Source organism: Hipposideros armiger, unplaced genomic scaffold (genome assembly GCF_001890085.2).
Source record: "Hipposideros armiger isolate ML-2016 unplaced genomic scaffold, ASM189008v1 scaffold_21, whole genome shotgun sequence".
Classification (NCBI taxonomy): Eukaryota; Metazoa; Chordata; class Mammalia; order Chiroptera; family Hipposideridae; genus Hipposideros; species Hipposideros armiger.
The window spans coordinates 5,928,879-5,954,526 of NW_017731371.1; the positions used below are offsets into that span (position 1 = coordinate 5,928,879).

General features: G+C 38.7%; 1 protein-coding gene across 1 annotated transcript in view; it reads right to left on the bottom strand.

The window, feature by feature from the left end:
* Positions 1 to 1,105: 1,105 nt before the first annotated feature.
* The window catches only part of FBN2 (fibrillin 2), a 280,792-nt gene continuing 256,249 nt past the window's right edge, over positions 1,106 to 25,648 (bottom strand). The window contains exons 54-63 of the mRNA XM_019635313.1: positions 18,912 to 19,037; positions 18,089 to 18,295; positions 17,043 to 17,168; positions 15,089 to 15,211; positions 13,613 to 13,729; positions 12,858 to 12,986; positions 11,070 to 11,189; positions 6,365 to 6,596; positions 4,393 to 4,564; positions 1,106 to 2,513 (exon numbers count right to left, since the gene is read on the bottom strand). Of these exons, the coding sequence (XP_019490858.1) occupies positions 2,139 to 2,513; positions 4,393 to 4,564; positions 6,365 to 6,596; positions 11,070 to 11,189; positions 12,858 to 12,986; positions 13,613 to 13,729; positions 15,089 to 15,211; positions 17,043 to 17,168; positions 18,089 to 18,295; positions 18,912 to 19,037 (1,727 nt within the window). The 3' untranslated portion in view covers positions 1,106 to 2,138. The remainder of the gene's footprint in view (positions 2,514 to 4,392; positions 4,565 to 6,364; positions 6,597 to 11,069; positions 11,190 to 12,857; positions 12,987 to 13,612; positions 13,730 to 15,088; positions 15,212 to 17,042; positions 17,169 to 18,088; positions 18,296 to 18,911; positions 19,038 to 25,648) is intronic.

The window sequence follows — 25,648 nt, forward strand, 5'->3', positions numbered from 1 at the left end:
GTTAACTGCTAAGATGTTTCTGTACTCATTTCGGCAGTGTATCAACAGAGAGTTCCTGTTAAATCACTTGTCATCTCTATCCACTTCTCCACTGAGGAGAAGTGTATAACATCACAAGATAGAAAGCTCTGGATTATTTTTGATGTAGGTGCCTTTGGCCTATGGTATGCCTACTATGTACTTTTGCTTAAAAACTCCCGTTCAGGAAAACCCTACAGAAGGGAGAAAGAGGATGTTTGACTTCCTCACGGGTGCTTTCACACAATGTATGTGAGGATGGAGTGAAGAAATTATGACTTCTCTAGAAGATGGGTTGGTCCTGAGAGGCTTAGAATCTACTCAGAAGTGAACAACTGCCTGGATTATGTTCTTCTCTTCGAATATGACTTTATATTGTAATTGTCCGTTGAGCACTGTAGCTGTGTGTCACGGTCTGACAACATTCCTCTGTGTTCCTGTAAATGTGCCCGGCTTTCTGTCTGGTGCCTTCATACAGGTCCTCTTAAAGCAAAGCCGCCAGCCCCTCCCACGGAAACAACAGGGGTTGGGATCCCATAAATCTCTCAACCAGAAAACTACCCCAAAATAAGCTTTATTGCAAGAAAAGTGTCATATTTGATACATAGACCTACAAAAACAAACAAGACCCAAAACCATAAGATTTCCTCACAAACACTTGATTACAAATTTACACTGTTTCTTTTTTTTTTTTTTTTAGTTATTAAAAGACAAAACAAAATAAAACAAAACCCCCAACTGGATATAACTGGTTACTACTCTTTGGTCAGCACAGGTGTGAGAGGAACAACCCGGAGCCTGCATGTGCTTTGGCCATTTCACATATGAGGTTTGGTCACCGGTCCAGGGACAGTTTCTTGGGTTGAAAAGAACACAGAGACGTACTCTTATTACAGCACGTTCTGGTACAATATCTTTTTAAATGACTAAAGCAAACTAAACATCAATTCATTGTACAAACATCTTTCATACACAATAGGCTATGATAAAACGAGGCATATGGTGTATAACTACAGTATTAATGAAAGTTCTAAAAAAAAATGGATTTTAAAAAAAACAACATATATTCCTTGGCTGTACTGCATGATTTGTTTGCACATATGGCAATCCTGAAATAGCTTGAACATAATAAATGCACCATTAATCTAAGACAGCACCAAACACTACAGAATGCCAGGTGTTCCTTGCCCAAGGAACGGCAGTTCTTCAGCTGCCTACAGTACCACGAGTCCGCAGCACACCCTGGTAGGAATGAGGTGTTGTGGGTATATATGTGCTTCCTTGAGGTTCTGAGAAGGAAATACAGTACGGTTTGGCCTGCAACGCTACTGGTCTCACAAGCAGTCAAGGTATTTTGCTACAGTGTTGTGCTTCATCGTCGTTGCCTGGTGTGTCTGCTGATGTGAAATACCGTCACAATGAGCTGCTCTGGCTTTGATCTCCTTCAGAAAGGATCGAAGGACATTTCCGTCTTTTAAATTATTGGTTCCTCTGCCCATTCAGCTCTGTGAGGCATTCTTTAAAATAATCAGATGTGTACCAGTTGGACGACTGGCAGGAAACCAAAGGAAACATCTCTTGAATCTACTGAATTTTTAAAAAGCACCTCTAAAAGAAATAGCTCAAATTTATAAATCTAAAGAAAAACAAGTGAGTTTCCCTTTTTGTTTACATAGTTTGTTCATTTCTCCATATATTACTGCATTAAAAATAAATAAACATCTATATTTTTTTTTAATTAGCAACTATAGCAAAATACCCAAAGTGTTACAGACTGCTAACAGGAAATAAAAAAGCTCACATTATTTTTGTGCATTTAGTGCCATATGCCGATCTCTTGAACATTTAGTTTTCTTTTTTTTTTTAATATATTTTAAAGTGAAGTTATCTAAAAAATACAGTAACCACGGTTGCCTTTGTATTCAAATCTTTGGCCACATCAGAGTCTAAATTATCCCCTCCCTGTGAGGGTCAACATTCTGAAGTCTGAGACAGGGAGGGAAGGAAACAAAAGTTGTCTTTTTTTTCTCTTTAAAATTAGTCATTGATTTCTCAAAGGCTTCTGAAGGCAGGCTGCGTGCAGGGAGGGGCTGGCCCCCCGAAACCCAGTCTGTGAGGGGTTAATAGAGTTGAATCTGCAGCCTCATTCTGAGAGCCTCCCCGAGCTCCCCTAGGAGGTAGTCGTCCTCATTGCTGTCTTCCAGTTTCTTAAGCTCCTTCTTCTTGTAGAGAGGGACGCTAGTGATTTCCAGTGTGTACGTGCCGGGCACCAGCTTCCTCTTGGCCGTGTGCAAGTAGCTGAGCCCGTTCCTTTGGTGGATGCGAAAGATGCCGTCGTCGTTTCCTTGGGAGATGACGTACCGGATGTGGTTGTTGAGGGGCTCGATGGCAGGTATGAGTTCCAGGATGTGCTCCTTGGAGCCAAGGCCAGAGAGGTTGAACTTCATTTTCATGGGGCTGTCCATGTCAACGCTCTCCATGCTGATCCGTTCAACCTGGAGAAAAAGCAGGAGCAACGTGGGAAGAGATTCTACAGCACAAGGAGAGGACTCGAGAGGGACCTGCTGTTGTTGGGGCTGCAGCCACAATGACAGCTTATTGCTGCCCCTTTCTGCACTTTCCTTACGAGTGGTGCTTATAAAGGAGGCAACTGTAACTTCCTGACAGCTGGGAGACAAGGTGAAGTCCACAGAGCCTGTTGCCCTGTAAATCTTTACAACTTCTCACTCAGCCTTATCTAGGTAAAGTTACAGGGCGGAGCCTACAGACAGCATTCACATTTCAAGAGTTTTTGATGTTTATGGACGATCATGCTTATTAATAGTAATAAAAAAAAGACAATTTAGGAAATGATTGTAATTTTTGTTGTTGTTGTTGGAATCAAAAGAAGTGCAGCTGTTATCCGACACCAGGGACTGTCTCCAGGGAAATCTTCATTCTGAAGGTCTGGCTTAGATTTGTAAGGCCCACAAATGACAAGCTGAGTGTGGGAGTGTGATTACTAGGAGCCATCAGTGCAGAAGAAGGAGCCTGCGGAGGCCTCAGAGCTCGGGTTTGAACCAGCTTTGGGAAAAGCCAAGGGCCCAGGTAAACCAAGTCTCACTTGGTCACAGGGATGGGAGGTTTAAGAATGTTATTTTAGTAAGACAGGCAAAAACTCTCCAATGCTTTGCTGGGCTCCTGTTAAGTAAGAACTTGGCTACGGTGGCCCAAAAGTGCCATCAGTGTTCAGGCAGACTCATGTCCCAAGTACCCCAATGGGGAAGTTTCATAAACAAAATTTCTGGATTTGTAGTTTGGGGCACTTGATGAGTATCTGAAGTGACATATCTAAATCAGTTAGGTACCTTAGTTTACTTAAGGTAAATGTAACACTGGCCTATTTATTGTAAAATAGAACCACAGACTTTTCGGCTTCAGAAGTCTTGTCTTCTAGATAAAAGTTTCTGAGGCCCAGAACTGAAGCAAGTTGCCCAAGTCACACAGCCAATTAGCTGTTGACTAGGTTTTTTTTGTGGTTTTTTTTTTTGGTAGACGAATTCCTCAGTAACATTAACCGAAGGGGGTGGCGCTATCCCCCATCTTTGGGGGAAATCATCAACATTTCTAGATACTGAATATTACTCACTGACACTCACTGAATATGTACAATACATATGCCAGGCACCATTCCAGGCACTTCACAACTCAATTAGTCATCCTGTCGCCCTTCAGAGGTAAGTATTTTTATTCCTATTTTATAGATGAAGAAGTTGAGGTAGAGCGAGGTTAAGTAAACATGCCCCATGTAAATGGGGAGGGCCAGAGAACATCCTCAACATCAGGTGGCCTGCGGCCCCCACCTTCAACCAGTCTGCTAAAAGCCATTTACAGCCAAAAAACACCAGCAGCAGGCAATTCAGGTCTTTAGTTCTTTACAAAATACGAGTTATTTGGAGAGAAAATTTTTATACAAAGAACACCTATCTTATGTCACAGAATATGAGATCTAGTTGGCTTCCCTGCTGAAAATTAACATCAGCCTAGTTCACTACAGATGTATACAACAGGACTGGACAAATTCAAAATAATTTTTAAAAATCATTTCAAAATAACTATTTCCTAGATGGACATCTGGCACAAATCTAAAACTAAAACATATGATCTGAAACTGTGAATCCTGAAGTCTTTTCCCCCTCCATCCTCGTTTTAAGCTAATAATCAACTAATTTTGATTTACTGGCCTCTACCATATTGTATCCATTAATTTAGCCATTAAATTTCAAGATCGTTTTAGCTTCATTGAGGCTGAAGCCTACATAAAGTTTTACTGCATGGTATACATGACTCCATATGGACACAATCTTGTGACAAAACAAAGTGACGTTTACTCACAGCAGTGGGTTCAGGTTCATGGACACTTCTCTTCTGTCTGCCGTCTTTCTTAGAGTAGCCATTGATTTTACACTCGTAGCATGCTTCCGGGGACAGGGCGTTTTCCTCATCAACCTCCGCATCCAGGGGCAGGTACTGCCCTTTATTAAATCCCATTCCTGAGACGCAGTGGCTATTTGCAAAAAGAAGCAAGGCATTGTGAGACTTTATCACTAACTTGGACATAGTTTTCCTGTGGTAGAGCAAAAGCTTTTCAGAAACGAGAATCCAACACAGCCAACTCTAAGCTCATAAACATCAAAACCTAATATTCTCTGTAACTCTTTTCCTCAACACTTAATATATGAGATTTCTAATTATTTTCTGAGGGTAAGCCCTAAGCTTCCCTAATTTTCTGTTTTTAAATACTTAAAAAAAAATTGAGGATAGTTAGTATACAATATTATATTAGTTATATTAGTTTCAGGTGTGCAACATAGTGATTCGACACTTTTATACCTTAAAATGTGATCATCTGTCACCATGCAAACTTATCACAATATTATTGACTATATTCTCTTTCCCTTTCACCTTTTTCACCGCACCTCCTCCCCTCTGGCAATAACCCCTTTCGTCTCTGTTTCTGAGTCTGTTTTTGTTTTGTTTTTTTAGATTCCACATATAAGTGAAACCATACGGTATTTGTTTTTTTCTGACTTATTTCACTTAGCATAATACCCTCTAGGTCCATCCATGTTGTCATAAATGGCAAGATTTCATTCTTTTTTACTGCCGCATAATATTCCTCTCTGTGTGTGTGTGTGTGTGTGTGTGTGTGTGTGTGTGCGCGCGCGCGCGCGCGCGTGCATCACATCTTCTTCATCCATTCACCTATCGATGGACACCTAGGTTGCTTCCACATCTTGGATGTTGTAAATAAAGCTGCAATAAACATAAGGGTGCATATATATTTTTGAATTAGTGTTATCGTTTTCTTCACAGTCTTCCTCAATTTTCAATCCTAATTGGACTGAATGAAGCACTTGGGTGTAGTTAACTGGGGAAGGTAAAAGCAGAGTATGGATTTCCAAGAAGGCTACGAGAAGTTCGTTGCCCCCAACACAGCTCTCTGCTTTAACGACTGAGATTTCTGGTGAAAGTCAATGTGTTGGCTCTCCGTGACCCTTGTCTAGACCAAGCCTTTGGCTTCAAGCATTATTATGTAGCAACGGTGGACAGGTTGGTCCAGCCCTCTCAGGGCCTGTCTCACACACTGCTCTTTCTGAGAATCACGACCCTGACTGAGGCCTAAATCTCCGTCCTCTGTGCTGTTGGGCACAGGATGCTGTGATGGAAGGATGCAGGTGGCCAGCACCTCTGTCCCAGCCAACAGCGCTTGAAAGGCTGCACTTGGTTGGGAGTGTGTGATTAGCCAAAGGAAACCCAACCCTGTGGAGCCTGCCCCGAGCCGAGCAGTGCCACGCCCACAAGGCAGGTCCTCTCTGTGCAAAATAAAGCCAAATGAGCAAAGAGAGGGACAAACTCCTTCCTCAGGCACTGCTGGGCTCCCACCTGCCAAAATTCCTAGAAGAATCTGAGGAGACGCCATTTCCACTTGTACCTCACAACCCAGGTGTCTATGGCAACATGTGAGCTGCAGTTTTTAAACATCTGCTTGTCTCTGGCCTTGAGGGATCAGACTGAATCAATTCAGGTTTTTCTGGGTGGCAAGAGAGTGTTCAAGTCTTATGGTCACCACAAAGGAGGTAACCCTGTAACACAGATATAATCAATGTGCCTTCTGGGTGCTTCTTCCTCCCATACCCTAAGGGCTCTGATCAACGCTTTTGTCTCTTGGGCTTCTAATCACTGTTTACTTCCCTGCAGGGCCAGGCAGCCCGGCAGCCTGCACTCGGGGAGAAAAGCCTGCATTAGACCACGCCCTGTTGGACCACACTTGCTTTCCTGTTTGCCGGGCGATTGATGGCCTTACCCCTGTCCCACTCTGTAGTATCCGGGCGGGCAGCCGCAGAGGTAGCCCCCTTCCGTGTTGGAGCAGCCGTAATTGCATGGGTTCTTGGAGGACGAGCACTCATTCACGTCGTGGCAGGCACTGGAGAACTGGTCGAAGGAGAAGCCTGAGGGGCAGGCGCACTTGTAACTCCCCAGGGTGTTGTAGCACGAAGCGGAGCCACAGGCGTTCGGATTGGAGCATTCGTTCTCATCTGTGAACACCAAGTAAGAAACACTTTACACTGGGAAGGGGGCAATCGTGAGGAAGAGCGCGCGTCTCAAGCACCTGTGATTTTTTTACAGTGGAAATAACTCTAGACCCACATTTAAGGAATGTATAGTCTGAGGACTGATTTGCAAAACATATGAAAATAAAAAATAAATGAAATGACAAAAACGAACAAATCCTCCTAAACGATGGCTTTAAAAAGCCTTGTCCTGCTCTTTTACATTGTTTGTCCTGTTTCTGAGGACGTGGGTAGCCTTCCAGGGCAGGTATTTGTAGTCTGCCTACTGAAAAAAGTCTTAACAGCAGGTTACTTCCACAGACTTTATCTCAGACGGACTCATTGAGATACAGAGTCGATTGCTAGTTGTCAGAGGCTGTAGGGTTGGAGACATGGATGGAGAATGACTACTAATGGGGATGGAGTTCCTTTTTGCGGTGATGAAAATGTTGTGTGTTGCTCGCTGCACACTCTTGTGAGAATATACTAAAAATCATTGAATGGTATACTTTCAGAAGGTGAATTTTAGGGTACATGAATTATATCTCAGTTAAAAAAACTTGTATCTACTTATATATCTATATTGGTATCCATTCTCCCAGCAAGCCCCAAAGCCTTCATTATATACAGGGAGGAAATATATAGAATAATCTAAACACCCTAAATGAAAATAATTGAAATAAACATTATTTAATTGGATCTATTGAACCAACCATCGAATACACTTTGAACTGCTTGAGGAACCACCAGGGGCAGATTGCGCCTTCGGAGGTGGTTTGCATCCAGCCATCCGCCGCCGACACAGGCTTAATGACTAACGTTATACTGTAAATGCCTGACAGCAGCATAATAATAGGTTACACCTTCAGCTGCACTTACCATTTGTAAAAATTCAAAACCTGACGGTGCTTTTAACTTTGGAGATTATAACTTTGCTCTTCGTTTTCTGGTTGATATACATCAAGCATGTGGCTTGACTCCTCTGGGCTTTACTATAACCCACATTTCACCCCGGGCACACGTCACAGCTGTTCTGTGGAATTCTTTCAAATACTGTGACTCCAGTGGAGCACAGTGTGTATGTTTACTTAATATATGAAAAGTGTATGTTTCAGCCTATGTGAAGGACTGTTCCCATTTGCAAGTAGGCGTGCGTCTGGGACACAGCAGCTGAGGGAAGTGCAGCCGGGAAGGGGCTCAGTGAGGTGATGGGAGATGCAGATGGCATCTCAGTGAAGAGGCCTCTCAGACAGGAAATTAAACTCCATTAAGGATAGCACAGAGGTTACGGAAAGGGTAGATGTTATTAGGCACATTTTTGTATCATGATTATAGTTTCAGAATTAAATCAGACTGCCAAATGTAGAATTCTTAATCACTGGATATAAAATCTGCTATTGTTATCCACCATGGACACATTTTTCACCTTCATTTCATGGAAAGTATGTAAATGAATTCTTAATAATTCAGCTACCTAAGACATAAATATAACTGCTATTTTATTTTCAAATATAGAAGACTTGGAATTCTGCCAAGGCTCATCTGCTTTTACAATCAAATCTGACATTTATATGCACTGTTTCTCTCCTAACAGAGAATGTAAATTAGGCTATAATTTAATAAAATGATCCTTCTATGAATACAGTACATTACACATCATGTTAAGTAGAAAACTTACCAGGCAAAACCAGTTAATGGAATAAATTTTATTTTAACATACCAGTGACAAGAATATTTTAAAATACGTAATATTTTTGGAAGCACTATGATATACTTCACATTTATATGTTATAAACATACATCATGGTGTAATTTTATAGACTTAGGTAGTCTGACTTTTAATATATCTTCTTGTGTGACACATACTTTGAGTTGACTCATTAAGCTATGTTCAAATTATTTCTGAAAGGCCATACAAGCAACTGGAAGTTACTAACACTAAATAACTAAAAGCTTCATTTATTAAGACATAAGTTTTCTTCACATGCAAATGTTAATAATATTAGCTTGTTTTCAATTTTGAATAATTATAATGCTTGCAAATATTTGAGAATGTTACGTACGTCTGTACCATCTATGCACTAGAATATTTTAAATGTTCGGTGGTAACTAGATGGAAACTTCTTAAAGTGTTCAGTTGAATTAAAAGCTTTTTTTAGTATTAACACTGACAAAAAACTATCATATTTCTTAAATTGTAAGTGATATTAACATTATAGGTTTACAACGTAACAGTAAATTATCTGATGCATTATCTAACAATTTTTTCTGTATACTAGGAGACCCCAGATAAATCTTCCTGAAATACTTCCTTCTATATCTCTCCTTAATCATATGAATGATTGAAGATATTCACACACATAGTGACAAATAAAAATGATTTGTGGCCTTTAAATTTGCATTTTGTCATAATTCTTTTTCTTCTGCTATCTTGTTGCTTTTATTCCTGATGGGTTGTTTAATTATATTCCTGCTATGTATCTGAGTTAAAATTTCTACTGTGTTCTATGGATTCAAGGCAAGAAAGTTAGCAATTTTATTAGAGACCAGCTGGATTCCTCAACCCTGCACAGAAGAATCTAGAACCTTTTGAATAAATCCCTGCCGTGTATTGCTTACCTAGAGGCCTGCTGCTTAGAGGTGCCCATTTTAGCAAAGCAAGCTCACAAATGAATACTTGCAGTTGGAAATAATACTTGCAGTTGCTTATGTATCTTTAGTTTTGAATTCATCTTGGAAACCACTTATCCTTCTGTCCATAGAGTCTCTTCTGAGTAGAAGGCACTCGGCTTCTGGCTGGACTCCAGCGTGAGCTGCCCTGGGGTGACTGCCTTGCGGAGGTACCCACTCTAAGGATCCCACAAAGGCAAACTGGGATATATACCACACAGCTTTGATTTTAAGCCAGACCAAGTTGAGTGAAAACCTGTGCAGTTATTTTTGCAACTAGATGTTTATAGACAGAAACTTCAGGAAACTTAAAAAACTGGAAATTCAAATGATAACTCCATACATGTTCCTAGTTCTACTTATATTGCTTGAAAAACAACAATTCTATTTAAGCTGACACATGAAATATTACAGGATCATTCTTTTGCCTTAAGTTCCATAGAATGAACCAAGAAGTCCATGGTGTTTGCTAAATAAAGTGTTGGGCCTCCCATTTTATAAGCAATGCAATATAATGAAATTAGTTTATACTATTTTAATGGCTATCTAAAAAAAGTACCATCCCCTATATTCTGAAGAGTATGCCTACACTTTGCCTCTGTTTATGAATCCATAAATCAGGGCATAAGAACTTTTGCAACATTTATTTTTCTGTGAAGAGAAAAAGATGGAAATTAAACTTATGAAATTAATTTTAATGACTCACTCATCATTGTAATAATCCTTTAACACTTTGTCCTTTACCTCTTGATCATTAATGCGTTCTGCGTTTCCCCCGTAAGTGTGTATTTGTTGTGTGGCAAAGCATCTGACTTTAACCTTGTACAAGGCCACAGAATGATTGTGACTTTCAGAATTGGTTTCCCACCTTTGAAATTTACCTTGATTTTTTTTTTTCTAAATTCACTAAACTGTCATTTGAAATTTCTTTTAAGAAGGCCGTAAAGGATAAACTCAGATTAATTTACTTAGTGGACTGCTTACAGTGAAATATGTGAAGTGTATGTGGGATAACTGAAATCACCGCAGAGGAACAGGAAGTGCCTGCCATTTCCCTGCAGGGCCACTGTTCCCTTGAGCTCAGTCACGCAACGATGTAATAATGTCACAGTGTGTTGGATGGCGTGTCTACGAAGTGCATTCAAACAGAACCAAGCAACTAGGCAGCTAAGTAAGTCAGCTGGTTACCCAAGTTGAGAATAGTGTTAAAGGAGAATTTCTGTGACCATCATCAGTGCAAGGAACAGAGAAGAGTGTCCACAAATTTTACTTTACAAACACCTGTGTCTGGAGTTTTCAACAGAATTTGCTGTGACTAGGTACTATTTCTACCTTAAAATACTTCACCTCCTTCATTACATTTATGTGATTGGACAGCACTGGTGGACAGTCCTCATTAATTTGATCTGACTTCCTTTAGATTTGCATGAGGGGGATTGATGGGTAAGCCTTAACCCCAAATCTAAAGATATTAAATTAGTGATAAAAAGCCCCTGACCTTGGCAAATGAAGATGATGATGATTCTTGACACCACCTTCAGAAACTTAAAATAACATCTACCAGAAAATACAAATTATAAAAGCTCTAGTTGGGTTACATTTTAGGGGCTTAAAACCCCATTCTTAGGATGGATGTTTTCAAACATACTCAAGTGTAAGGTCCCCACTCATCACTCCTAAGTATTGGTTTTCAAGTTCTAGGTTTCAGAGGTTACACTGAAACATCCACCTTTATTATTTGTTCATTTGACTCAAAGATACTTTCAGGTGAGATGCTATGTGACTCACCGACACACTGATTCCACTGGTAATGCTGAATATATCCTTGAGGGCAACCACATCTGTAACCTCCCAGGATGTTCTGGCAGCCATGTTGGCACCTATGGTTTCCATCACATTCATCAACATCTGCAAAAACAAGCCCAGCAAGATCTTTCTGTGACCTTTTTCTACTATTCTTCTATACATGCCACACATAATCTGGGGACCAACATTATCAGGGGACCAAACAAGCAAGACACACGGAGAGAGAGGCTGTGATTTTTTTCTGCATCACATGGTTCTTGGCCAGTGGTGGTACAAAGAATGGTTCTGCGACAAGAAAGGACCTCATTTGTGTGCTCCCCACCAGACCATGCCATGTCAGTGCTCTATAAAAACATCTTAATTTCAGCATAACCACCATGAATGTTGTGCATTTTGGATGGATTAACTTGTATATGGTCTGATTTATTTGCTAAGTGATATATTTGCATTACATAGTCTAGTCGATTTGAAAGTGATTGACATGTAATCCTCATTTTCAGGAAGATAACAAGCACTAGAGAAATACCTAAAAAGTATAATTGTTTTGCATGCAAACATTTTTAGTATCATTCAAGATTAATTAGATGCAAATTTAAAGTATTTGAATGTTATTTTTAGATACGATGTGGTATTACTACACATATGGAATAATTTCTTTGTTCATACGTGCATACGCTTTTGGAATGACAACTGAGGCTTTGAAATCTACCCATAAAGAGTGAAATAAAATTGGCATGTCTGATGTGTATGTAACAAATTTATATGGATAATTAATAAATGGTATCTTATGTGGATAGTCACAAGCTGAACTCACACGTGGCAAGCAGCTGTATGTTCAATGACTTCAAATATAAAATATTAACATAGGAATCTTAAAACTGAATTTTTCTTGGCTGCAAATTAGATATATAAAAATCCAACACTTCTTATAAAGAGTATATTAAAACTTTGACTATATTTCTAGGATTCATAATCATATAGTATTTCTAAGAATAAGTAATTAAAGGGTGGCTAAAATCAATAAGAACATAAATTGCAATATTATATAAAATATAAAAGAAATGTAGATAGTCTCATGATCTCTGGTATGGGTATTTTGTAAAAGACACCAATCCCAATAAATGTGTCTTATGTACTAGCACTTGCAATGGAAATATTGAAGAACCATAGGCAGATTATTATTTTATTACCAACCATAGGCAGATTCTTATTTTATTCCCACTTAAACGTTCCCTTGTACGTCATACTGCTGGGGAGATTTTAGAGAAAATGCTCACTGTAGAAAAGGTAGTGAATCAGGAGACTCAGACCAAATAACATGGAAATAACTGTAAGTTTTCCCCAGTGCTTTCAGTACATTTCTCCAGTTCTCTAGGATAATTGGTTCTTTTTCTTACCCTTAATTTTTACGCATTTAGGTACCATGGAACAAAAGTCCCATTATTTTTTTCTGGTATACTCGTACAGTACTCTAAACCATAGTAGGTAAAGAATTCTTTTTCAGTTCAATTCTTTTTTAGATCAATAATTAGGTAAACAGCTCAGTTATTTTAAAAGCCAATTTGTACTCACCAAAATTTTGTTTCATCACATTAAAGTTTTCCTCTGCCCTCCAAATGATATATGAACAAAAATCCATTGCTGGGTTCTGTTTTGTTAAATACATTTTTTTTCTTTTGAGATAATCACAATTTCTCATTTAGTGGCTTAGAAGTAAAAAGAAAAAGGTCTGCTCTATGAGATTAAGGATTTGTGAGCAAATAAACTCACCTTCACAGTTGAGTCCAGTGGCATCAAGGGAGAAGCCTCTTTGGCATTCACAGCTGAAACTTCCAGGGGTGTTTTGACAGATCCCCTTGGCTCCACAAAGGGAAGGCTGGGACCCACATTCATTGTTGTCTAGCAAAGCACGAAGGAGGAAAGAGTCAACCCTCCCAATTATTACACGATGCAGATTTCACTACGTAAGTAAAAAGTGAAAAGTTTCACGATGTGAAAACAGCATTTTAGGGAAATGGATGCCAGGATTCACTGTCATATTAAAGACAAAAATAATAAGAAAAAGCGTATTTCAAGAGATTTGAAATTAGAGCATATTTTGGGTTGACTGAGGACATGGGTTTTGATAATACAGACAGAAAGTTCTTTAACATACATGTATTCTAACATAAAAACCCAGCATGTTCATTATCATGTTCAAAATTACAGTGAACTTTTAATCATATTTTATCTGAATACACCTGGCTTATTTAGAGTGCAATAGAAAGGCACTGCTTGGAATATGCCTACTGTGTGTGTGTGCTTGGACCATACAGGCCTTTCTTCTTTTGGATACTGTTCCCATGAAAAAACTATCTATGTTAATTAGCAACATTTGTAGACCATTAATTATGAGGGGCTGGTTAATATATATAAGTACTGAGTTAATAAATATAAGTACTGAGACATTATTCTACCATTTTAAGTACAATTTGTATGCCTCTAACAAAAGTCGGTAAAATTTCCCACTTGTAGTTTTGTCTCACCAATACAAGCAGTGTGATGCTGTGTGAAACCAGGTGGGCATTTACAGGTAAAACCTCCCAGAGTGTTGACACAGAGGAACTGGCAGTTGTGCTGTTTGGTGTGACATTCATCAAGGTCTGAAAGGAAAGAGAAGCCCATGAAAATCAGAGCAGTGTTATCTGGCCATGTATCGTTTCTCACCAAGACACAGGAGGGGTGCATGTTCTACCAGGTGTATTGGGTCTAGATTTTTGCTGGAAGTTTTACAGATGTCAATATGCATAGGGCAAACAGTTTCTTTTCACATACTAAAGCAACATAAATATTATGGGCTGCTATGATACGATGCTGAAGGTCACAAACAACACAAAGTTTTCTTAAAAAAGAAATCAAATGGATGAATCACAGCGATTTCCATGAACTCTTCTCAAAATTAATATCCAAAGGTTCTAATTCTTGCATTTAATGCACAGTTTAGTACATGGCTGGTCACTTATTCCTGTTAAAGGAGGGGTTAAATAAAAATAGAATGAAAACTGAGAAAGGTCTTAACACAAACATTGAGTCAGGTTCTCAGAATCCAAACGAAAACACCTTCATAAATACCCGAGGAAGCAAAACCATAGCATCTGTAGTTCTAGTTATAAATGGAATATTTGGACTATAATAACAGAAAACTCAAAATGTGATTTTGGTTAGATTGGAACTTCAGATGGGAAAATATATTTAAATAAATTTACAAAGCAATGTCAGATGTAGGTAGGACCAATTCATTATTTTAAAGCTTAAAAACACACACACTTTAGTTATACTTATTTATAAACAATGTGAAAAATTAAATTAACTCATAATGTTCACTAAATAGGCACAAGAGAGTAGTCCTGCTTGCTACTTAATTTATCTTTTGGTACTTCTTGGGAATATAACTTCATTTTCTTGAGAATAATTTGTATTTCAAAAAATTTAGTTAGATAGCAATTTCCTTAGTCCATTAATTTCATACTGAAAAGGTTTTATATAAAATGGAATATATGAGTACAGTATTGGAGCTATTTTAATTATCTAACTTAGTTTGATGATTATTTTTAACACTACCTAAGCAAAAAATTTAAATTGACCAATTCATTTTCAGTCTTTGGCAATAACTGTGTCATATAGTTAACAGAAATAAAATCTTAGTTAAGGAACAACAACAAAAAAGTCTTGTTTTTGTTGTCTCAAAATCCTCTCACCCAAATTTTTTGTTTTGTTTAATTTTATTTATTTTCACATTTGTGAGGTTTGTTGAAAAGAAGCCAGCCCCTGGAACTTGGGTTTTCATTCTCCCTGCCTCCTACCAGGTGTACTTTGCTAGAATTTTCTATGAGTAATAAAATGGTCACTAGGAAGACGAGCTTTAATGAAGGTGGTACACATGGCATAACCCTGATTAGCTCACTTGGAATCCAAAAAAAGAGAGACAGACAAGGGTCCCAAACAGCAGAGACTCTTCCCACCTTTGCATGTCTTCCCGTCCTCCTGCAGGACGTATCCCCGCGGACATGAGCACTGGTAACTCCCCTCGGCGTTCTTGCAGATGAAATTGCACGGTTTCGGGGACTGGGAACATTCATCAAGATCTAAGTAAAAGTGACGCGAAGATTCAATTCTTGGTGAAGAGAAACAACCAGCCTCTTTCCTCCTCCTCCATATCCCTCCCTCTTCAACTCAAAATGGAAAACAGCCAGAGAGAAATGATGCACACATTTTTCACTCAAGTAATAAACTGTCTTACTTTGTAGATCAATTCATGGCTCTTGGATAAATATTTTATTGATAGCTGTCTGCGTTCAAAGAACCCCACTATATTCTTTAGGTTAATGTACTTTGGTTTGCAATTTGAGAACCATAAACAAGAGTTTGTTTTGACCTGTGGATGTGGCAAAAGTTCTCTTAAACTCTGCAGGCTGACACTCCCCTAACGGTCTTGTGGGCCACGGGCTGTGCTGGAAGTCTCCCACTTTCCCCTCCAGGTCATTCCTCACCCTGGTCATGGGCCCAGGAGGCTGCTTTCTTTCTTTTCTTTTTTTTTAAATTAAATTTATTGGGATGACAATGGTTAGTGAAGTTACATAGGTTTCAAGTGTGCATTTCTATAATACATCATCTGTACATCACATTGTGTGCTTACACGCAGAGTTACCAGAGGGTGAGGGAGGCGGGGGCGTGGCAGAAGAGGGTAAAGGGGGTCAAACCAATGGTGATAGAAGGAGAACTGATTCTGGGAGGCTGCCTTCTTACTCTGGCTGGTCCTATTGCCTCAACTCCCTCCTTGAAAGGTGGCCTCAGCTTGACTGGGTCGTTGGATCAGAGGTCACAGCTCCTCTCAAGGCAGCCCTCGTGTACATTATTCTTCCAGGTGTCAATAACCTCTCCCTCTTTTCTTTTGGCCCAGATGTGGTGCAGCCCCAGCACCTTTATAGACAGTCTCTTTGTTAAATCCTCCTTAAATGGTTCTCATTTGAATATACCACCTTTTTTCTGCTAGGACTCTGATAGCAAACAATCTCATTTCCTCTGTACAATGTATTAATGGAGGTCCACAGAATGCTGAAAGCTCATGATTAATAGCCTGTTCTCTATTACTTTCATGCCCAACCTAGTGGTTTTTCTTAATCTGTTCATGCCAGGTGTGCTTGTTATCGAAACAGGTACTTTAATGGACTATCACGTAAGTTGATGAAATATGGAGAAAAGATGTTTTTCTTTAATTAAAACTAAACTGAATGCTTTGGAGATATTCAATAAAGGCAGGTCACCCCACCCCCAAATTGTCATAGGATGGTGTGGGTGAGAAACTATAAAAAATTAAATTAAAAAAAGAGACTTTTAAAATGTAAGACGGCTTCTGTACTGAAACTGCTTTGAACTTGGAAATTTTAGAAGATGCTTAATTGGTATATTTTATGCAAAAAAAAAAAATCAATGAGGAACAAACCCAAAGCATTCTCTCTCTATATGCAAACACACACTCACAATCAAAAGCCCTTTTCTTTCATCAAAAAATGACAAAAAAGTCATTTACTCATCTTAAATTAAAATATAAAGTGTTGAAAGTATATTTTTAATAATTTTTATGTTGCCTTGATTGTACAGATTTTTTGATGGATTCACCAGTTTTGTGTCCCACATTATTGGACAAGGCCTTGTACAATTACTGAGATATTAAGAACCGCATTATTGAGAAGCATGTGAGATCTTGCTCCCCGGCATATGTCATCATGTTGGCTCAAACAAACTCTTATAAAAATTCTCTCTCTAAAAAGAAAAGGAACCACATTGTTGAAAGGAATGGCATCATTTTAATAAAACGTATATTCCACAGCTCCATAATAAAGATACTGTACTGACAGGAAGTGACTTGCAGGAAGCAGTTGACAAACCCCCAGCTGTAGAGATGCCTCGCCTTACCTACACACGAGGTGCCGCTGATGTCCGTGGTGTAGCCAACCTTGCAGAAGCACCGGAATGACCCCATGGTATTGATGCACTGACCATTGGTGCAGAGATTTGGCATAACCTTACATTCGTCAATGTCTGTGAAACAAAACAAAAACAAAAAGAAGTTAATATATATGTGAGGATAATACTGGTTAGGAACTAAGAGAAATTACGGAACTGACATAAGATGACTAACAACCAACATTCATGAATGAGTATTGAGTATCTTTTCATCTTGTAGATGGCTGGCAACATGGAAGGGTTAGAAAAGTAAACTGAAGCAATGGGGAGAGATAAACCATTGACAGCTATGTGTTGAAAGCTCTTTTGAAGTTTACTCATTTTGCAATCTAAGTATGAATTATTTTGGGGGCCCTAGAAAGCTACATTTGTGAATTTCAACGGATTTGGAATTCGTGATAATTTTCCATGGATTGGCCTCAAATCTGCACTTGCATTAGACTCCGAAGAAAAGGTTTTATTAGTAAAAATCACACGGGTATACGTATAGTAATAGAGGAAAATGGTATTTTTCAGGACATTAGTACAAAAAAGTGGAAACCTCTAATCAATTATAACACTTGCTGGCTTGTAAATATGTTGCAAACAGAATGAGTTCCGGTGCACACTCAGATAAATAAGCAACATTTATTTAAATAAATATAGTTTGGGGGTTACAAGCATGGCCTTTGGGGTCAGTCAGGTATGTCCCAATCCTGGGTCCATCCCTTAAAAGGGGTGTGATCTTGGGAAAATGGCTTGTTACCTTAGCTTTGGTGCTTTACGTTTCCTCATCTGTTAAAAGGGGAATAATACATTCTACCTCTTAGAATTGATGTGAATATTCCATCTTTTAAAGTCTCTAAAGCATTAGCAAGAAGCATATACAAACACATATGCATATAAATATTTTAGTTATTATTACTGTATCAAGTTTTCCACTTTTCCTTCAAATTAATCTGAATTAATGAAGTGCATTGTGTTGATAATATGCATGACTTTCCTCAACTCCTTACCTCGTCCATCAGTAGTGTACCCTGGGCCATGAGGACATATCTTTTTGTACTGGGCAGTTCCAGGAAGTGGGCAAAGCTCACACTGGTGACCCCAGCCCCGGCCCCCATCGCAGCAGCATTCTGACTTTGTGACCAGGTTTCGGCTACTGGACGCCATCTGACACATTGTCTGCAGTACTTCTGCAAAGCAGAGTCCCTGTCGGTTGTCTGAAATGACAAGGTAATAAGTCAATCAGCACCAGTGCCATGGATCCAACACTTCACTATTTTGACCTTCAAATTAAATAGGACAATCAATACTTGCCTTCTCAGCAATAATTTTTAATGAAAATGGTTTATAATGTATGCATTATAACATAAAACAATGTCTGAGATTCATATTTCCACAGGAAAATATTTTCTGAAACATTTTTCTGTACCATAAAATAAAAATGAACCTTCATGGCATTTTTGAAATATGGCATTTACTTTAATATCATTAATACAGCAGAGCTGACCTCACATCGCAAATATTTTCTTTTGGAATTAAATCATCCCCTGATGTAAGTTTTACTAAACTCACATTTTCCATAGTTTAATTAATCTTAATTTTGGGAAGACTATTTAAGACGGTTATTTACATTACACATAGATGTGCATACAACACACACACGTACAAATACGTCATTTTAGTAGATGTGTATCTTTAGGAAGAGGCATGTGGATTACTCAGATTGGGAGATTTGTTTAGCAGACAAGGATATATATGTAGAGCTCTTCTGTGATTACATCATAAAACAGATGTTTTATTTACCAAGTAAAATATACTCGTATATCAACTTACCAAGGCATTCAGTACCCGAGGAACTTGACTGAAATCCTTCATTACACTCGCACCTATAACTCCCAATAGTGTTGACGCAACGCCCATTTTCACAGATTCCTGGCTTGGTCCTGCATTCATTTTCATCTTTAGGAAAACAAATAATGTGAATAATGAGCAGATTGTAAAATTGTAATTTAAAATTATCTTCTAATGGGTTATATCTTATTTAAAGCTTCTTCACCAAAATACTAATATGATATGATAAAAACTTCTTATGTGCGAATACTGCTTCATTTTCAACTTTACTTCCTTTTTCCAGGTGGGTTCTTTCTTAACAAAGTATTTCCTTTTTTTTCCCTCCCCACCTTTTGGGGATGGGGTGGTGTTAGACGGAGAATTGGAAAATTGGCCTCCACAAGGAATAGGCTTGCCCTGAGACACCAGACAAGGAGGGGAAAACTTTGGGGAAGAGGATGTCAGTTTTTGTGATAAACAGAGAAAGGCTGGGGGCTCAGAGATGTGTCAGGGGGAGGGTGATGGCAGGGTAAAAGAGCAAAATGGTTTTATTAAAATTCTCTATATCCTTCCTTATTGTGTCTATTTCCTATTTTGTAAATTTTGTTTGAGGACTTTTTTTCCGAAGCCATGTTGTTAGGGGCTAAAGAGAGTTCATGGCAATGGAATCTTTTTGATAAATTGGTTTTTTTTAATCTTTACACTTTTTAATTATCTAAATCTTCAATTTATTGATATTTATTTTGCATGCTTTCTTTTTAACAATATTTATCTTCAATGGCTTATTTTCAATCTATCTCACATTTTGATTTGTTATATTTTTTGTAAAAAATACAAACCTGGATTTAAAAATGATTTTTAAAAGTACATTTATCTATCAAACTAGCAGGTTCAACTATTTGTATCTATTATGATTACTGATGTTTGGATTCTTACCTGCCATATTATATTGTTATATATTTACCATGCTATTGCCCTCTTCTCGCAATATGTCTTAAAACAGTCGTTTTCTATGTGCTCCTCTCATCCCCAACTCATGTTTGAAAGTTACAATCTTCTTTCTATTCTTGCAGTGGTAACTATGAAACAACTTCAGTACACACTCTTAATAAATACTTTTCTATCATTATCAGTTTCAAATTCCTGGCAGTATCAATACCTGAGCATGAGTTTACTTCTGTTCTCTCCCTGTGGCAACTGCCATGTTGATATGATCTAGAAATTTTGGTTTGTTATATTTTTTATGCACCATGAGCATCTAATTTAACCAAATAATGAGGTTTACTGGTTTCTTGATTCACTCCTGCTTCATGTATACTACTACTTCCTCTTGGATTAAATTTTAAAAAGGGTATTAGAGTATATAGAAGTATGTGTGTGGTAAATATTCTGAAACATATTTCTGACTATTTCTTATTTTGTTTGTGACTTGGATTGAATACAGAATTTTAGTTCAAAATTATTTTTCCTTAGAGTTTTAAAAAAGATTTTTATTAAAAATATAGCTAACATGCAATATTATATTAGTTTCAGGGGTACACCATAGTTATTCAACATTTATATACCTAAAGAAGTGATCACCATGATAAGTCTGGCCACCACCTGACACCATAACACACTATCACAATATTATTGACTATATTCCCTATGCTGTACATTATATCCCTATGACTTACCTGTTTTATACCTGGAAACTTGGGTCTCTTATTCCTCTTCAACTCCCCCTCCCTTTTTAAGTTTTTCAATTACAGTTGAAGTTCAATATTATTTTATAATAATTTCAGTCTACAGCATAGTGGTTAGACATTTATATAATTTAAGAAGTAATTCTCCCTGACTAGTCTAGTACCCACCTGGCAGTATACATAGTTATTACAATATTATTGCCTATATTCCTTATGCTATACTCTATATCCCTATAACTACTTTTTAACAACCAATTTGTACTTCTTAATATCTTCTCTTTTTATGCACACCCTCAACTCTTCTCCCATCTGACAACCATCAAAATGTTTCCTGTATCTGTGAGTTTGTTTCCATTTTATTTTGTTCTTTAGATTCCACATATAAGAGAAATCACATTGTATCCATCTTTCTCTGACATACTCCACTCAGCACAATACCCTCCAGGTCCATTCATGCTGCCGTAGATGGCAAGAACCCAATCCCTTCCATGGCTGAGCAATATTCCATTGTATATATGTACCACCTCCACTTTATCCATTCATCCATAGACAGACACCCAGATTGCCTCCACATCTTGGTCATTGCAAACAATGCTGCAATGAATATATGGATACCCATGTTCCCTCAAAGTAGCATTTTGGGTTTCTTTGGATAAATACCCAGAAGTGAGATTACTGGATCCTTCTTTGTCTCTTGTTATAGCCTTTGCTTTAAAATCTATTTTGTCTGGTATAAGTATTGCTACTCTAGCTTTTTGTTTGTTTCCATTTTCATGAAATACCTTTTTCCATCCCTTTACTTTCTATCTGTATGTATCTTTCAATCTGAAATAAGTCTCTTGTAGGCAGCATATGTAAGGGTCTTGTTTTCTTATCCATTTAGCCCTCCTATGTCTTTTGATTGGAGCATTTAATCCATTTACATTGAAAGTAATTATTGATAGATATGTAGCTATTGCCATTTTATTATTCATAAGTTTGATCTTTTTTTCTTCTTTTTGTCTTAAAGTCCCTCTGAGATTCCTTGTAATACTGGTTTGGTGGTAATGAACTTCTTTAGCATTTTCTTGTCGGGGAAGATCTTTATCTGTCCTTCAATTTTAAATAACTTTGCTGGGTAGAGTAATCTTGGTTGTAGGTCTTTGCTTTTTCAACATGTTGAATATTTTGTGCCAATCCCTTCTGGCCTACAAAGTTTCTGTTGAGATATCAGCTGACAATCTTATGGGAGCTCCCTTATATGGGAGCTGCCTTTCTTTTGCTGCTTTTAGGGTTCTCTTTGTCTTTAACCTTTGCCATTTGAATTATGATGTGTCTTGGTGTGGGCTTCTTTGGGTCATCTTGTTTGGGACTCTCTGTACTTCCTGGGCTTGTATGTCTATTTCCTTTGCCAGGTTAGTAAAGTTTTCAGTCATTATTTCTTCAAATAGGTTCTCAATCCCTTGCTTTCTCTCTTCTTCTTCAGGTACCCCTACGATGGGAATGTTGTTACACTTATGTTATCCTAGAGATCTCAAGTATCCTCATTTGTTTGGATTCTTTTTTCTTTCTGCTGTTCCGATTGGGTGTTTTCTGCTACCTTATCTTCCAAATTGCTGAGTTGATCCTCTGCTTCATCTAGTCTGCTGGTGATTCCTTCTAGTGCATTCTTCATTTCAGTTATTGTATTATTTCTGACTGGTTCTTTTTTATGGTTTGTCTTTTTTTTTTTAAGATTTTATTGGGGAATTGGGGGAGGGGAACAGCACTGGAGAATCAGGGAAGGGGAAAGGACAAGCTGCTTTCCTTCTGTTCTTCAGTCTAGTTGTGGAGGACGTTGCTTCACTGGCCCATGTTGGTATCATGATTGTTGAACTCTTCCCGGTTGAGGCAGTTGGTCACCAGCCGCTCATGGTGGTTCACAGCAGCTTTGCCAGCTGCTGGCCACTCACGCTGACTGCCGGCCACTCACGGTAGCCCACTGCAGCAGGGGCTGCAGCCTACACTGTCGCTGGCCACTCACGGCAGCCCAGCTCCAGGTCGAGCTGTTCACAATCTTAGCTGTAGAGGGTGCAGCGTCACTGGCCCATGTGGGAACCAAACCAGTGGCCCTGCTACTCAGAGTTCATGCTTCCAAGCCAACTCTTAACCAACTGAGCCACTTGGCCGGCCTCTCTATGTCCTTTTTTATGCTTACTATCTGTTTGTTGAAGTTCTAAGTTCCTTGAGCACCCTTATAACCATTATTTTGAACTCTGTCTCTGGTAGTTTGTCTCCATTTTGTTTAGGTTTTTTCCTGGAGTTACCCTGTTCTTTCATTTGGGACATATTTCTTTGTTTCCTCATTTTGGATGCCTCTCTGTGTTTTTATGTATTAGGTAGACCTGCTATGTCCTCCAGTCTCAGCAGGTCACCTCATGTAGTAGGTACCCTGTGGGACACTGGAACAGTCTCCCTGGTTACCTGTGCTGGGTGCTCCTGAAGTGTGCCTTGTGTGGATTGTGTGTGTCCTCCTGTTATAGTTGAGCCTTAATCATTATTGGCATGTCAGTAAGTTGCATTGACCCTTAGGCTGATTGGCTGTGGGGTTTGACCCCATCCACAGCTTATGGTCTGCTGTAAGGGGGGCTTACCCCCTAAGTGGAATTCGCCTCAGTGGGCTCTGGTGCCTGTTGAGACTGCCCTGTGTATGTGCCACTTGTGGGGCTAATTAGGTGGTGCTCTGCTGTGGTCTATAGCCAACCTCCAACTATGTTGTTTCTGGGGTCTTTTGGGAGTGGCTCTGGTGCAGGCCCGGGTCACCCACTGCCTATGACTGGCCAGTGGCTACCTGGTAAGCGCTACAAAGGAATCTGTGCTTGTTTGCTTCCTGTGCTAACCCTGGAGGTGTGTAGGAGAGGCCATGCTGCAAATGAGGAAGTCTGCCACCAGTACCAAGCCTGGAGTAGCTCCGCAAAAAGCCAGGACACTCCAAATCCTGCTGCCACTTGCTGACTCCCTTAAGGTTCAACCACTGATAAATACTCGTGCAGTACTCAAATTGGGTGAGGCTGGGTCCCTTAGAATGTTTTAAAAAATATTGTTCCATTGTTTTCTTTTACCCAGCGTTACTGTTCATTTGTAAGAAATCTGGTTTTCTTTCTAAAGAGAAAATAATTTAGGATTTTCTTTTTGCTCTTAGTGCTTTGGAATTCATCTTGATGTGTCTTGATGTAGATATTTATTTGCCTTTTAGGGAAAAAAAACTTATTACAAAAAATTTAAGTATATACAAAAGTATTGAGCTAAGTTATGGATTTAAATAATTGTATAGTGTCTGTTATTTCTAGAACTGAGGGTTCAAGGTCTGTCTTCTTGATTAAAATCTATTGCTCATTCACCTTTATTTTAATTGTTTGAATTATTTTTTTCAAAAAGGACTGTTGTTGGATATACTGCCTGGGTTCCTCCATGTTTCATAATGAAAAATATAGCTTTTATACTTGAAAGATAACTAGATGTGTCTCAAAATCTTAGATTACTTTTGCTTTACTGCCATTGGCATTGAGAATTACTGAGGGAACTTGAAAAAAAAGTAGCCTGATTTTTTTTCTACTTTGTAGGTCACTTCTTTTTCTCTCTAGTTGACTACAGCCATGAAAATTTATTTCCTACCTCCCCCCCACCCCCGTTTTGCTGTTGAAATTTGCCAATTCACATCTTAGTGTGATGTGCCACCTATGAAATTTTGATTTCCAGCATTCCACTTTCTATGCTTTGACAATTTCTGGATCGCATCAGGATTGTCAATGACTAACCATTTCACTGTCCATTACTCTTTTTTTTTGAATTTTAAAATAATTTTTATTTTTCCAATTACAGTTGACATACAATATTATATTAGTTTCAGGTGTACAACATAGTGGTTAAACATTTATATAACTTACGAAGTGATCACCCCAATAAATCTAGTACCCATCTGACACCATACATAGTTATTACAGCATTCTTGACTGTATTCCCTATGCTGTAGTTTACATCCCATTCTATTTTGTAATTACCAATTTGTATTTCTTTCTTTTTTTTTTATTGGGGAATTGGGGGATGGGAACAGCGTTGGGGAATTGGGGGAAGGGGAACAGTCACTGTCCATTACTCTTGCCTCTGTTCACTTCCTTCCACATACTCTTTGCCTAATTCAGTGTAGCAGGACAGACTAGAGAAAAACACACAAACAGGGTAGGTCTCACTTTAATTCAAGACTCAAATCTCCAGTGGGTACTAATACTTCCTTCACAATCCCACTACACTTCCTGTCCACACTCCCATTTTCTAAAATGACCACTACACATTGAGAACTCCTTCATGTCTCCACTATGCACCACCTGTCTGCGCTCTCACCTTTAACTTTTTGTCCTTTTTCAACAGCTGAAGTATCTCTGGTTTTTCTCAAAGGCCAAGTCCTTGCACTTGTTCTCTGGTTTGCCTTCCAAGACCGCAAAATTCTCCTTTTTTCAATGAATCATTACCTCAGCATATATTTTCTAATAACTTCCACCTTAAAAAAAAACTCTCAGAAACATATTAACCCTTCAGCTACTGTACATTTTTGTTCCCCGTGGGCAAAGTTTCTTTTTTATCCCCCCTGCTCAGTGTTCTGACTCAGTGTTCTATTTTATTTTATTCCAGCTTTATCGAGGTATAACTGACAAATGAAATTGTAAGGTATTTAAAGTGTACAACATGATGATTTGATATACATATACCTTGTGAAAGGATTCTGCTCACTGAGTTAATTAACACATCCATCAACTCACCTACTTACATTTTTTTTAAAAGATTTTTATTGGGTAATTGGGGGGATGGGAACATTGCTGGGGAATTGGGGGAAGGGGAACAGACAAGTTGCTGTCGTTTCGTTCTTCAATCTAGTTGTGGAGGATGTCGCTTCACTGGCCCAGGTTTTCATCATCATTGCGCTCTTCCCAGGTGAGGCAGATCAGTCGCCGGCTTCTGGACGGCCGCTCACTGCGGCTGCTGGCCGCTCCCGCTGGCTGCTGGCTACATACGGTAGCCCATGACAACCCACTGCCACAG